Here is a 14882-nt window from a genome sequence, read left to right as displayed (position 1 = left end):
TCTAGAGTCACAGCTCTTATACTTGTTTTGTCCGGCGAACCTAACTTCTAAGAGTCTTTGCATCCTTGCCACACTTGCAATATAATTTTCTGGTGTTATTGGCATATAAAACTGGACAAAGACATGAATGGCTTGTTTTTTCCTGTGTTTCATTCTCCAATATGTTTAATATGCTCACTTTTTTTTTATTATTTTATGTATCCATTCATAATATGTTTAAGCTTCCTTCTCTTTCTGTGCTTAAATATAAAGTATTCAGAACCTCTATCCTACACTTATTGACTCAAACTTTGCAAACTTGGCTGCTGGAAAACTTGAATTGATGCCTGTCATGCTTGGTTGTTCTACTTTACTAAGAAATGAGACAACCATGGGATGAGGAGTTTTACACCTATTTCCTTAATTTAGGGCATTCATAATATATTAACATCAGTGTAACATTTATTGATGACACTGTCATAATGCTAAATTATTTCTTTCAAAAATGAATCGACAAATGGAAGAACTGTTCTTGAAATTTAAGGCCCCACAATATTTGGAGCTACCAAGCTTTGAGCACAACTACTATGTGGCTTCAGGTGAAATAGATTCCATTTTGGGGCTGGTTGTAGGTAAACACTACAGATATCTGGGAGTTGTTGCAGCAATCTGTCTTGTTACCCCTCTTGTGCAATAAACTTTCTGTGGGTGATAATGACATAGTTAGACTGCAGTGGCATCAGCATGTAAAGAATACATAGTGTGCCATCCTTGCCTTCAAAGTGCCTTGATTAATTTGGATCTGGATGAGAGTTGATTGATGAACATTCAAGCCAAGACAGGTTTCTGGATAAGTGAGAAATGTAGGCTCTGGTTCAGGTCAGTACTTTAGCATTGCTTTATTTAAGTCCAAGGTTTTAAGTCTAGGATTCGGGGAGCAGGAGTGCTGTGTCAGCCTTTGTGACTGAAAGACCCCATTATTATAGGCGCATATTGTCTTGCACTTCTATTGAAAAATGATAGTCAAATTTGTTCAGAGGTCCCAAATTCTCCAGGCTTCCTCCATTCAGAAATTACGTGTTATATAAAAGGGCATAGGTAGACAAGGTTCTTTGGGTGAATCTGATATCTTTTATTAGGTCCATTTAAATAGCTGGAAAAAAAAATTCTTAGCAAGTTTTCGGGTTTAAAAACCCTTTGGCAGGCTGAAGAAGCCTCTGCAGTTAGTATGTGCTCTTTCTGGATGGAATGAATAGTAAAGAAGCCAGAGGCTGGGCTGGTATGCATGCAAGACAGGCAGTCAATGAAGATGTAAACTGAGGAGTCAGTGGGTGAGAGAGGCTGGGTTGGGGGGGAGAAAAGGGATGAATGTAGGAGGTAAATAATGGAGAGGTACCTGGGGAGTCGGATGTCAGGCAGGTTATGTGTCGTAAATCCAAAGTCTATATTTAGTCCATGATTTTTTGTATCCAGGAGGTTGATGAAGTGAAGTTCATAGGCTCTTCTGTAAGAAGTGTTTTGTAAATTCCTTCTGAGGATTAGGACAGAGAGAGTGGTTTTCTTGTGAGAAATGTGCCCCCACAAGTAATTGGGTATTTTTGTTTTTGATAGATTTCTGATGTGCATTTATTCTGGTGCGCAGTTGTTGTTTGGTCTCTCCTGCGTATTTTCCAACAGGGCATTTGGTGCATTGGATGCGATGTATTACATTTCTGGAGGTGCAGCTGTAAGTTCCAGGAATGCTGATGGCTCTGTTGTGGGGTGTAGTAATTGTGGGGGTGGTGGAGATGTGTTGGCAGGTTTTGCATTTCTTGTCCTAGCACGGTCTGGATCCTTTTGGTGTGTTCTGGGCCTGAGGAAGTTTGCTTCTGGTGATGAGGTTAGGGAGGCTTGGTGCTTGTTTGAAGGCTAGGATGGGTGGCTCTGGGAAGATCTCTTTAAGAATAGGGTCTCCTCCTAGTATAGGTTGCAATTGTTTGAGGATTTTCCATATGGGTTTGAGGGAAGGGAGATATGTCATAACCAGTGGTGTGCGATTCGGGGGCGGGTTTCTTATGTACTGCAGCAGTTCTTCACGTGGTATCCAGGTGGCTCTTTGAAACATGTGATCTATCTCTCTGGAGGAGTGTCTTTGTTGAGTGAAAGCCTTTTTAAGATTAGTGAGGTGACAAACCTGGGTGTTCTCCTCAGTGCAGATTCAGTGGTATTTGAGGGCTTGACTGTATATCAGCTTTCTTGGTGTGTTTAGGGCAACTGCTGGTTCTGTGCAGATACGTATGTTGATTTGTTGATTTCTTGTATAACGTGGTCTGTATTTTACCATTCTGGATACTGATCATAGTGTCTAAAAACGAGATGTTGGTGCTGGAGTATTCAAGAGATAGTCGGTTGGAGGGATGATGATGAATTTCTGATGAAACTAGGTCAGAGATTGTAGGTTTCAGTCCAAATGAGGAAGATGTCATTGATATAAGTATAGCAAGGGTTTGATGGTGCAGTCCTTGAGGAATTCTTTTTCCAGGTGGGTCATAAAAGGTTGGCATACTGTGGGGCCATTTTGGTGCCCATAACTGTGCCCATAGTCTGGAGGAAGTGTTATTAAAAGTGAAATTGTTGTGTGTGAGGATGAAGTGTATAAGGTCAGTAATATCTTTGGGTCTGTACTCTGAGTTGTCACCTTGCTCTCGTAGGTATGTAAGGCAGGTTTGGATGCCATCCTGGTGTGGGATGTTGGTATATAAGCTGGTAACATCCACAGGGACTAGGATGGTGATGCTGGGAAGGTGATCTATGTTTTTAAATTACCATAGCTAGTCTGTAGTGTTGTAGACAAAAATTGCTCTTTGGGTGACAAGTGGTTTTAGGATTGATTTGACGAAACCTGATATTTCCTCAGTTAGGGTCCCATGGTTGGATATGATAGGTCTGCCAGGGTTCCCTTGTTTGTGGATTTTAGGGATCATATAAACAGTCCCTGAGTTGGGTAGTGGGGGGATCAAGGTCTGTAGTTTTTCTTGTAATTCTGATGGAAATGATTTGATGGTATTTTTTTTGAGTTTCATGGTGAAAAGGGGAGTAGGATCTTCTTGTAGTTCTTTGTAGTAGGTGGTGTCAGAGAGTTGTCTGTTGGCTTCCTTTATGAATAGCATGGGGCTAGTCCATGGGCTGGATCGGGCCCTGTGCTGTCCCTGCACTTGAGGATTGGGCCCCAGGACCCCACACTGCCTCCAGGTGGGCAGAGCCAGTGCTTGGTAGGGGCAGCACAAGCCACTGGGCTTTAATCCCAGCATGTTGGGGCAGCAAATGGCCCCTCAGATCTCAGTCCTGCCCAGTCAGTCAGGTTCCAGGACCTTTGCCACCCCCGCCCCACTGCTATCAGGATCTGGGGGCCCTGTGCTGCCCTGCCTGCCCATTCTGGTATGGAGGGTCACAGCCCATGGGCCGAATGACACAGAACTTGGCAGCTGGATCCAGCCTGTGGGCTGGGGATAAAGTACCCCTGCTATAAATGAAAACCAATGAGTTTCTTGTGTTAACTGTTTCTAAGTGCAGTGGGTGTGTATACACAATTTTTATGGTGGCCTTCCATATCCTTTTGCCTTCTCAGTAATGGGTTTTTTTTGAGTTTCCCCAAATTTCTTCCCTGAGTTAGTGGTCACTTTGCTGTCCATTCCGTACGTAAGAAAGATCCTTTTCTCAGGGATTTCAGCATGCTTTGGAACAGAAACTGAGTTTGTAGTCTGCCAAGATAAATCTCCATACATTTCATGCTGCAGTTGGCACCAATTTCACCCTCAGTTAACTGTTTAGAGAAATTGGCACTTCTCTATTTTTTTAACGGGGCCCTTGCAACTAAATGTGACACAACAATATGTTACACAGTATCACCCTTTTTAAATGGGCCAAACCATGAAAGTTACTAAGCAGGACTAACATCCAGGAGTAGTTGTGAGGTGTTCAGATCCGATCAACCATATTGAATTGAAACAGCATAATAGATTTTTTTTTTTTTAAAGACTTGTGTCACTAGCTACTTTTTCATAGCCAAAGATTTGAAGACTATATTGAATGACATTCTAAAGATATATTCACTACTGTAATCTGAAAACCATAATTGTCCACTCATTCTTTTATATGCTTTAATATGAATAGAAGATTCTAATAGCCTTACTGAAAATAAGGATGACAACTCCATGTATATTCCCAATGAAGCTAATGGGACTAATCAAGGCATAAGACATTACTAAAATAGTAGGGGCACCACGCTTTTAAGTCCCTGCTATATTTTCCATAGTATCCCTGCCTTATTGAAGTATCCACTGTATCCCTGCCTTATACCTGAACAAACTGAATGGACCTGCTCTGGCAGTTTTATACGGGATTTGTGACTGAGTTCACAAATGGGGCGGTTATACGGCAGTTATACGGGGTTCTTTACTGAAAGAGACTTCTGTCTGTAGGACCTGTCTTATTTACTACAGAAGTTGGAAGGTGTATAGTAAATAAGGTAGGGAACTGCATGAAGAGAAAGGAAATGATCACATGGTTAAAGCCTTAGAATCCTGCCCTGAAGAACTGGGTTCTTTCTACCCCGTCCCTCCTGCAGAGTTCCTATGTGATATTAGACAAATCAGCTAATCCATGCTTCTTATATGTGGTCATTTCATTTCCCAAATTGAGGCCCTGGAGTTTGATTTGCAGAAGTGCTGACACTCACAGCTTCACCTAAAATCTCTAGGATCTGTGCTTTGAATATATGAAGTGCTGTATTATACCAAGTGCTGTAAATATCATCTCTTTGATATCTCATATTTGGCACCCAAAACAAATGGATGCTTTTGATCATAATCTTTCAGTAAAACATAGGTAGCAATACCCCTTATCTCACAGGGCCACTTTGACAATAAATTCATGAATATATGTGAAGCAGTCTGATACTGCACTGTGGTGATGAATACCATAAAAAAAACCATAAGAAAAGTAATCATTTCATCATTAGACCAGGTTTTCAACAGCGTACACTAAATATGGCATGGGGCCATCCTGCAAACAACAAAATGTGAATTATCTGCTCATTAAAGGATAGACCTGTAAAGGGGAGTTTTTACTTCATGCTATGCTCAGTAACTGTGCTATTAAAAGCTTTTTGTCCATATGATGCCGATATTTGCATGTAGTAATTGGTAAGAAAATGCATATTCAGGACTCTTGTCTGAAACTGTGGTAAGTTCACTACACAGTAAATTGCTGCATGCTGATGTTCATCTAAGCCGGTGGACAACAACCTTTACAAACTGCAGGCTGGAACACCCAGCTCCAGTGCAACACAGGCCTGAGGGCTTCAGCAGTGCATCAGCAGCGTGGGGCTTTGCTAGCACTTACACTGGGGCCAGGCAGTAGGAAGCTGCACCTGTGCTACCACTGCGTGTTCTCCAGCTGCAGCACAGGAGCAGCTTCCAGACGGTGGGGAACTGAGCCAGGCCCAGGCAGCTGGAAGCTGCATCTATGCTGCTACCAGTTTCCACCCCCCACATTGCACTCTCCCCCCAGACCTCCCATCTTCCAGCTGTGGCACAGACAACAAAGCTAACCTATTTAACAATTTCTTTTCCTCCATTTTTCTGAGCAGGGACCAAGTCATCCCCCCCACCAGGATCCCCAATGGTCCCAGGGGAGGTGCAGCCAGGCCCAGGGTCAGTGAGGACCTAGTCAGGGAAATTCTGGTGGGACTGGCTGTGTTCAAATCAGGAGGTTCTGATGATCTCCACCCCAGAGTGCTGAGGGAATTGGCAGAGGTCATTGCAGGACCCCTGGCACAGCTTTACGAGCACTCGTGGTACTCTGGCGAGGTGCTGGAGGACTGGAAAAGGGCCAATGTGGTCCCCATTTTCAAAAAAAGGGAGGAAGGAAGACCCAGGAAACTATAGGCCTGTTAGTCTCACCTCAGTCCTCAGGAAGCTCTTTGAGAAAATTATCCAGGAGCACATCTGCAAGGAACCAGCAGGGGAGATCTTGCTTAGGGGCAACCAACATGGGTTCACTAAAGGCAGGTCCTGTCAGACCAACTTGGCTGCCTTCTACAACCAGGTCACAAAATCCTTGGACGCAGGTGTCGCGGTGAATATAGTCTTTCTGGACTTTAGGAAGGCCTTCGACACTGTCTCTCACCCCATCCTCATTAAAAAATTAGGAGGTTGTGATATTGATGCCTACACAGTCAGATGGGTTGCCAATTGGCTGGAGGGCTGTACCCAGAGAGTGGTGGTGGACGGGTCATTTTCAACCTGGAGGGATGTGGGCAGTGGGGTTCCCCAGGGCTTGGTCCGCGGGCCTGTACTGTTCAACATCTTCATCAGCAACTTGGACAAGGGGGTGAAAACCACCTTGCTCAAATTCGCAGATGACACTAAAATGTGGAGAGAAGTGGGCACGCTAGAAGGGAGGGACAGGCTGCAATTGGATCTGGACAGGTTACAGGGGTGGGCAGATAAGAATAAGATGGGATTCAGTACTGACAAGTGCAGGGTACTGCACCTAGGGAGGAAGAACCAGCAGCAGACCTACAGGCTGGGGAACTCCCTTCTCATCAGCACAGAGGCAGAAAAGGAACTTGGAGTCATTATAGACTTCAAGATGAACATGGGTCGCCAATGTGGGGACACGGTCAGGAAGGCTAACAGATGCATCACGAGCAGGTCCAAGGAGGTGATCCTCCCGCTCTGTATGACATTGGTCAGGCTGCAGCTGGAGTATTGCGTTCAGTTCTGGGCACCGCACTTCCAGAGGGATGTGGACAACATGAAGAGGGTCCAGAGGAGGGCCACTCATATGATCAGGGAGCAGTAGGACAAGTCCCCGCCTTTTCAACCATCCACCACTCTTAGCAACAGTTTCATTGTTTGGAAGAAGAAAAAAGAAATGATGAAATACCTAGCAACACCCAGGGGCAGATCCAGGCGTGCAATGGTTCAGTCACATTCCCTTTCAGCTGTGTAGTACATGCACAGTCAGCTCTCCACTGCCAGTTACCCCTTTTTCAAAATCCTAGATCTGCTCCTAGCAGCCTTTGAAAAGTGAGACAGGGCCACACAGAAGAGCAGGTTCTCACTGGTAAAAAAACAGGACAGAGGCAAAGATGGAATTGACTGAGGAAAGCCCCCTCCATGACTGGGAAGCTGGCAGAGCAAAGCCTTTCAGTGACCTGGGAAGCTGTTGAAATGGACTGGAAGATCATGAACATACAGAGGCTATTGCTGGACAGTATGCTCCCTGTGAGACCTCCCTCCTCCTTCAGCAGGATACATCAGCCACATCAAGCTGCTTTAGCCTTGGTCTTGCAAGACCTTAAAAAACTTTTTCTCCTGAGAACAAGTAATCAGCCAGGGAGATTCCCTCAGGACTTAAATGGGAACAGCTTTTAGTACCTGCCTTTGATCCCTCCAACTCACATGGGAGCTCACCACCACAGTGTTCAGCCTGCAAGGTTCCTGAAGGGTGACCAGCGGGAAAGCCTGAAGGCTGAATACTGTGTTGTGAGCTGCTGATTTCAGAATTCACTTTTTGCATTGCTTTTTTTCTCCGATCTTCCTTCTGTTTTTTCTAAATGGTTTTGTCACATAGTTCTCCAGGCTTAATTCATTTGCACTTGCTCTTTTGCCCTTGTGGAACAATAAATATAATGTTTTCCTTCAGCTGTGGTAGTTTTTTATATAAAACACTTAATAAAAAATCATGTGTATCCTTACTGCAAAGTGCAGGCTGCTATAAAACAGGCAACAAAATAACGATTAAGACAACAGCCATAAACCAAAGAGTGGAAGCACAGCCCCTGCACTTTAAAAATGGATTCAATTTACAGAAAGCAAGCGTGTGTGAAACAAACCCCCACATAGAGAACCCACTCCTTAAGCTCAAGCAAACTATGAAACTGTTACATACAGTGAAAGTGAATGAAGGAAGCTTTGACAAACTCCACACAGCATAAAAAGGTAGTCCCTATCCCCATGGTAGGGACAACTGGAAGCTATCATAATCAGGGATCCAGGTTTTCTGTTTCTCACAGAAAAATCACAATTTTTCCCCTTTTAAGGAGAAAAACCTGAGAAATCATGGTTTTCCCTGTGCAGGCTGGCAGAGTTCCAGTCTGCAAGGGACTGCCTGGGATCAAAAGATAGGGGGCACCACATATACATGCACACACACACACACATGCACATGGCAGCCAGGCAGTGTGGTAGAGAGCAGCTCCCCACAAATAAGTCTGATGGGGTGAGGGGAGCATATAAGCAATGTGTGTGGAAGATAGGTGAAATGTCAGGGGGGTAGGGTGGAACCTAAGTGACATGTCAGAGAGGTGTGGGAGGTATGTGACCCCCTAGATTTCTGTGCCCACAACAGGGCATGGGGCTGCAGCCTAGCTGGACTGGCACTAGGCAGGAGCTGCCTCCGTGGCCCAGTGGGTGGGACATGGCACAGAAGAGTGCCATGCCTCCATGGCCACGAAGGTGAGGCACCCCCTGCCTGTCCAGCAGCAGTGGAGGGACACAACCATTTGTCACTTCAGCACCTCACCTTGGTGGCCATGGCATTACAGATGACATGGGTCTCCAGGCACCAGTGGTGGTGTCAGCATGGAGTTATGACCCTCCAACACTAGGTCCCACCCACTGGGCTGCGGAGGTAGCTTCTGGCTGATGCTGGTCTGGCCAGGCTGCAGCCCCATGCCCGGCTGTGGGAGGCTGCACAGTGCCACAAAGTTGCGGGGGGGGAGCAGCCTGAATCCTGGTGAGCAAAGGGGGCAGAGGAGCTCTGATTTTCCATGTTAAAAAAAATGGGCCTATGCAAATAGGGAAGTAGTTGATTCAGATTCAGCAGATTCAAAGGACAGTGATTTGATTCAGAGATTCAGATCACTGTCCCAAATCAATTCAGCCAAATCAGCTTTGGAAGATTCGGTGATTTGGCCATAGACTATAATGGGGAATCACTGAAATACCTATAATTTGTCATTTTTTGGCAGATTTGGATGAAAACAGCAGGGATTGTAGCCCCTTCTGAGGGCATGAAGCCTGCCAAGCTTCAAGGAGATAGATGCAGGGGTTTCTGGGAAACTGCACCACAAGCTGCTGAAAGCAAAACCAATGTCACTTGTGTGATGTGTGTTAAGGCAGATTTGGATGAAAACAGCAGGGATGGAAGCCTGTAACAGGGGGCCTTCCTGGTGCCGGTTAGATCGCTGCCCACCTACCTGTTTCTGGACCAGCCGCCCACCACTCTTTTGTTCAGGCAGAAACAGCTCACAAAAGGGACAGAAAGGCTGCAGACAGAGACTTATTGCTGTTTCTACATCCCTTCCCCAGTGCACTGTGATTGGAAGAGGACTCAGGGAAAGATCACAGCCACTGGCCAGCTACAGATGTCAGTCTTTCCCCCTCCTGTTCCCCCTCCCTCTTCTCAGTTTCTCTTCCCCTGAAAGACTGCCTTCTGAATCTCCGAATCTTTTCGAAATTGATTCGGAGGCTCCAAATCAATTCAGAGGGGGTTTTCTGTCTCACGATTCAATTCAGATTCAGTGATTCGACCTCCAAATCAGGCTGAATCTTCTCTGAATTGAATTGGCAACCGAAGCTTTGCACATCCCTATAAAAAAACAAAGTCAAATGCCAAAATATATAGGTATTTAGAATTAATTTTGTTATAATGATTGTGGCACTGGTAAGCTTCCAAATTGTTTTAAAATTGTAAATATATCAATAAAACATTGTGTTCAACTGATACCTGTGTGTGTGTGTGTGTGTGTGTGTGTGTGTGTGTGATACACATGGCAATTGTCATTTTGGACAGAGGCATCCTGCTGGCTGTTCAGTCTCCTGAAAGTCTCTGTGCCTCTTCTCCCGAACCCTCAGCAAGACTCTCTCCCTTTCTCTCACAAGCACTGTACAGCATACCAGACCCAATTCTAATTAAAGGAGATATTGCACAGCAGCCTCTAGTTTCCCCTTCAGCAGTCACCTTTTGGTCTCAAATTTACACTGTCATTATTCTGCAGCTGCTAAGGCGTGTCCTGCATCCCAAATGTCTGATAAAGGCTTCATCAGGCAGAACAATAGTGTGCAGTCTGGGTTTCCTAGAACAACAGATGGAAATGCTAATACCACTGATGTACTGCACGATGGCCAGTGGAAATAAATCTGTCCTTTTTCATTAAATAAGAGACATGAGCTCCTAAGAGGCCTGCCATCCAAACTTTTCAAGGCCTCCTTCTATTACCATTCTGGAAGCTGCTGGTGACTTAGCTCAGGCCTTAGGACTTTTTTACACGTGCAATCGCCCAGCGCTGCGATGCATGCAGTTATGTAAGCAGCAAAATGCATGTCAGCGCAAAGAAAATGGCAGTGGCATGCATTTCAAAATGCACTGCCACCATTTTCTGCACACTGACGTGCATTTCACCACTTATACAACTGCTTGCAGCTCAGGGCAGTGACATCAGATCTCATGCAGAGCAGACTCGATTAATAGTCTGCTCCAAAGCAGCGGGTCTCCAGCATGTTGCGGGACAGAAAGGTATGCATATAAATGCCCTTAGAGCACAGAGGTCACAAAATAGGAATATGGTTTCTATCAGTTGTCTCAGTGTTGTAGGGGAACTCTTTGCTTATGAAGCTGTCGGTAATCGTGTCAGCATTTGGCAGACTGTATAACATGCAACTTCCAGTGCACACTTCTTGAACAACACAAAGCAGTCAGTCTACTCTCACCATATTGCTTAGCTACTGACGAATAGCAGTTGGAGCTGGCAAGCTTCCAGATGGCAAAGACCACATGCTTTTGAATAAAGATGGAAGCCATTTCCATTGCTGTGTTGATGCTGTAGCTGTAGTGTGAGCTTTCTTCAGGGTAACAGGGTAGTTCTATACAGAGGAGGGTGCTACATCCTGGGCTGCTTCCAAAAGCGATCCAGCCAGCAGCCATTTGCCAGCTGTGTCAACAGCTATTTTGCACACACTCCCCAGCTACCTCAGGTGCCTGCCCTTAGTTACACTACAGGGGTTGGCAACATGCAACCCAAAGGCCAGGTATGGCAATGGAGCAATTTGATCTGGCATATGAACCTGGGACTTTGGCAGCAGGTGCTTTCCCTATGTCACTGTAAAAAGAAGTGGTTAGAGTTTTTCCCATGCTGCTGCAGGGAGGAGCAGCAGCAGCAGCAGCTGGATCCTAGTGGCTACCGACCCTCCACCTCTGACGTGAGGTGATCATTTCAGCCTACAGCATACAATGACTGCTAACCACTGCTCTGAAAATGTGCTCTTCCATCAGGCCATGCTTGTTTCATGGTTTCAGATATGAGAAAGTGAAACTGTTGCAAGAAAATTTTCTTCAGGGGCAGCTGGTCCATCTTGTCATCCTCCTTTGTTCCCACAATGCACTTACAGGCAAGCAAGTAACTGTACCTGCCAAAACCAGAGCCAAAGCTGCTCAGTAGCATGGTAGTTCATTTAAAAAGCTACAGCTGTTTGGCAGTGACAGGTCAAATATGCTGTTGATTATTAAATCTTGCTGAGTATACTCAGCCAACTTTTATCATTAAAATCCATCAGCCAAACCAACAGCATTGTACTACATTGCAACTTGACAGACCCTTACTTAATAGAATCAGTTGGGTATTAGCATCAGAATCTGAAACTGTGTTCTCTGTATGCAAGTTTTTCCCCCCACCATCTATCAGAATCAAATCTGTTTGCATGCATTCATCTGTAGCATCTTGAGCACTGAATGAAGTATGTGAACACATGATAAAAGGCTGTGTCCAGTTATGTGCTGTAGGCTTTTATACATCATACACTGTTGGTCATGAGTATAATGAAGTGCAATTTGTGATCAAGTGAGTCATTGTGGCAAAACCTCCAGTGTAAAACACAATTATGCCAGCATGTTGGCAAAATGACCTTTATTCTGTATAGCTTATTTTATTTATGGGGTTCTCAGTTAGGTTGTACTGGCAAAAATACAATGCTGCCTTTCTAAGTGGGGGCCACGTGGTGTAGCTGTTTCATGAAAATCATCCAAGGACACACCTGGGCTTAGTCATAACACACGTCCGGTTGGGCTGAATTAAAATAATATGAGCAACCTTAATTGTGGGATTTCTTATCCTCTAAGAGCTTGACCTTGATCTTGCAGCCTTAATAAATTCTGTGTGTGTGTGTGTAAGAAAGACAGAGAGAGAGATAATATGGTGTATATGTAATATGTTGTGTGTGTGTGTGTGTGTATATATATATATATATGTGTGTGTGTGTGTGTGTGTGTGTGTGTGTGTGTGTGTGTGTGTGTATATATATATATATACACATATATAAAAATGAATACATGTATCCATATTACGTATATCTAAAAGGCTGTATGTTTGTTCTTTTTGTACAGCTCCATCCAGTAGAAAACCAGGTGACCCTCTCGTTATTTCTGATATCAAGAAAGGAAGTGTTGCTCACAGGTGAGAACTCTCAACTTGCAGCAAAATTCTGTTGCCTCCAGCTTGTATTTCATTTAACTTCTGCACTTGTGGAAAGTATTATAAGTGTTCATCTCTCAAGCTTACAAATCAACCGAATTATTTTATTGGAAGAATAAATATGTTTTTAATCTCCAGTAGTTTAGACTGACTGTTTCCCATACACAAGCCTACTTCAATTTTAAAATCATTAAAAGGACAAGTTTGAATGGTGCCTTAATGTACTGTTAAAATTGTACTAAAAATGACCATGTAATATTGTTTATTTGTTAACAGAACTGGAACACTAGAGCTTGGTGATAAACTGCTTGCCATAGACAATATTCGACTGGATAACTGCTCCATGGAAGATGCTGTTCAGATCCTTCAACACTGTGAAGACCTTGTAAAGCTAAAGATCCGCAAAGATGAAGATAACTCTGGTATTACAGTTCTTGCACTTACAAATATTTTAGAGCATAGAATTGTTGTTTAATAGGTAGATTGCAGTTAAGGACTTTTGTTAAATGTTGCTTACATTTATTAATGACAATTAAAAATGTCAGAGTAAGTTAAACATAAGGGGTTGTCCAATCTGAAATTATCTCCATGGCAGTGTTGCCAACAGGGACTTTTTTTGTAATAGAAGCTAGGCGATATTTCAGTGAGATGCTTTCCCATCATAATATTGATTTTGCTCTTATGTGGCTAGCTAAGTCTTCTCTCGCTCAGATTCTGAGAATCATGCATAGGGTGGCTTCTTCTATCCCATGAACTGCCAACAGCCCTGTTCATGATCCAGCAGTACAGTTAAGAGTGTATTTAATCTTAAATCTATAATTTTGGCTTCTGTAGGGCTCATATGCCCAAAGTTAGACAGATTCTTAGATACTTTGCAGGTTCAGCCCATAAAGGTGAACTGAAATAAATACCACTTGGTACACCAGTTCCTACTCCCAGGTCACATGCTCCATAGAAATGCACACAGAGGGAGTTCTGCTGGGCAATCTAATACCAAAAAATTGGACCAGGTCAGTCCAATTACAATAGCTGCTGTTATTACTATATTTAGCCAAATACAAGACCCTGAATATAAGATGACCATTCAGTAATTGGATTCTATATATGGAAAATGTTGTCATTTGTTATAATTTTCCAGGTATGGAATATAAGTATTGTAGGGTTTTCTTGAATATCTCCCCCCCCCCACAACTGCTGCAACAAGAATAGCAGTGTCTGGGGTGGGAGGGGGGGGTCAGGTGCCCCCCTTGCCCTCTGTTCCATCCACTTCTTCCCCCTGCAGCCTTCCTGACCCCACTGCCACCCTCCCACACCCAGCTCTTTACAGATTCTGCCCCTCCCTCCTGCTCCTTCTAGTCTCTGCCCCTTCCCCCCAACTCCCTAGTCTCTGCCTCTTCCCCAAACTTCTTTGTCTTATATTTGAGTAAATACAGTAATTACTATTTGTAGTGTACACTAACACCTAAGAGAAAGCCATAGATCCCAGTGTGGCAAAAACCATGACAAAAAGATGGTCCCTCACTGATGAGTCTTTTATGGAACTCAAAGAACCTCTGCCTTAGGAAGGGAGAAAACTGAAGACCATTTTAGAGAGGTAATAGAGAACAGGTGTTTACTGTAAGCAGTTGGAGATTTAAGAGCTTTTCTCTGTACACAGTTGGAGGTGTCTTTTAGAAGTTTATAGCACCCTTGGCTTCTGTCTTCTACTTTAGAATCATAGGAAAAGTAGGGATGGAAGGGCCCTCAGGAGGTCATCTTGTCCAGCTCCTTACTCAAGTTAGGGTCATCTTTGACTAAATCATCTTGGTCAAGAGCTTTTTTCTGTCTGCCCTTAAAAATTTCCAGGGGTGGAGACTCCGCAGCTTCTCTGGGTAGCCTGTTCCAGTGTTTAACTACCATAGAAAGCTATCCCAAAGTAAATTTCTCCTGCTTTAATTTGAGATTATGCTCCTAAATCATTGTCCCCTGTTGCTGCAAAGAAGTCTGTCCCCATCTTCTTTATAATCTCCCTTCAGGTATTTAAAGACTGTTATCAAATACCCCTCTCAGTCTTCTCTTCTCTAGACTAAACAGTCCTAGTTCCTTCAACCTTTCCTGATACATTCTTGCACATCCCAAACCTCAAGTAATTGTTTTTGCTCTCTGCTAGATTCTTTCTAATGTGTCATAAAAGTGCAGAGTCCAGAACTGGACACAGTAGTCCAGGTGAGGCCTCACCAATGCCAAATAGGGTGGAAGGATCACTTCCCTTGATTTGAAGGTGACAGTCTTGTTAATACAACCCAATATGCTATTGGCCTTTCATGACTCGTATGCATCTTATTGTCCACTGTAATTTCCAGGTACTTTTCTGCACTACCCGTGGCCTAACTAATCATTCTCCAGT

General features: G+C 44.0%; 1 protein-coding gene across 11 annotated transcripts in view; it reads left to right on the top strand.

Moving 5' to 3' along the window:
• The window catches only part of GRIP1 (glutamate receptor interacting protein 1), a 594076-nt gene that overhangs the window by 539739 nt on the left and 39455 nt on the right, over positions 1-14882 (top strand). For all 11 annotated transcript variants that reach the window (XM_059726065.1, XM_019493240.2, XM_059726069.1 and 8 more), the window contains 2 exons: positions 12409-12478; positions 12773-12918. In XM_059726065.1, the coding sequence (XP_059582048.1) occupies positions 12409-12478; positions 12773-12918 (216 nt within the window). The remainder of the gene's footprint in view (positions 1-12408; positions 12479-12772; positions 12919-14882) is intronic.

Source organism: Alligator mississippiensis, chromosome 4, assembly GCF_030867095.1.
Source record: "Alligator mississippiensis isolate rAllMis1 chromosome 4, rAllMis1, whole genome shotgun sequence".
Classification (NCBI taxonomy): Eukaryota; Metazoa; Chordata; order Crocodylia; family Alligatoridae; genus Alligator; species Alligator mississippiensis.
This window is presented reverse-complemented; position numbering and strand designations above follow the sequence as displayed.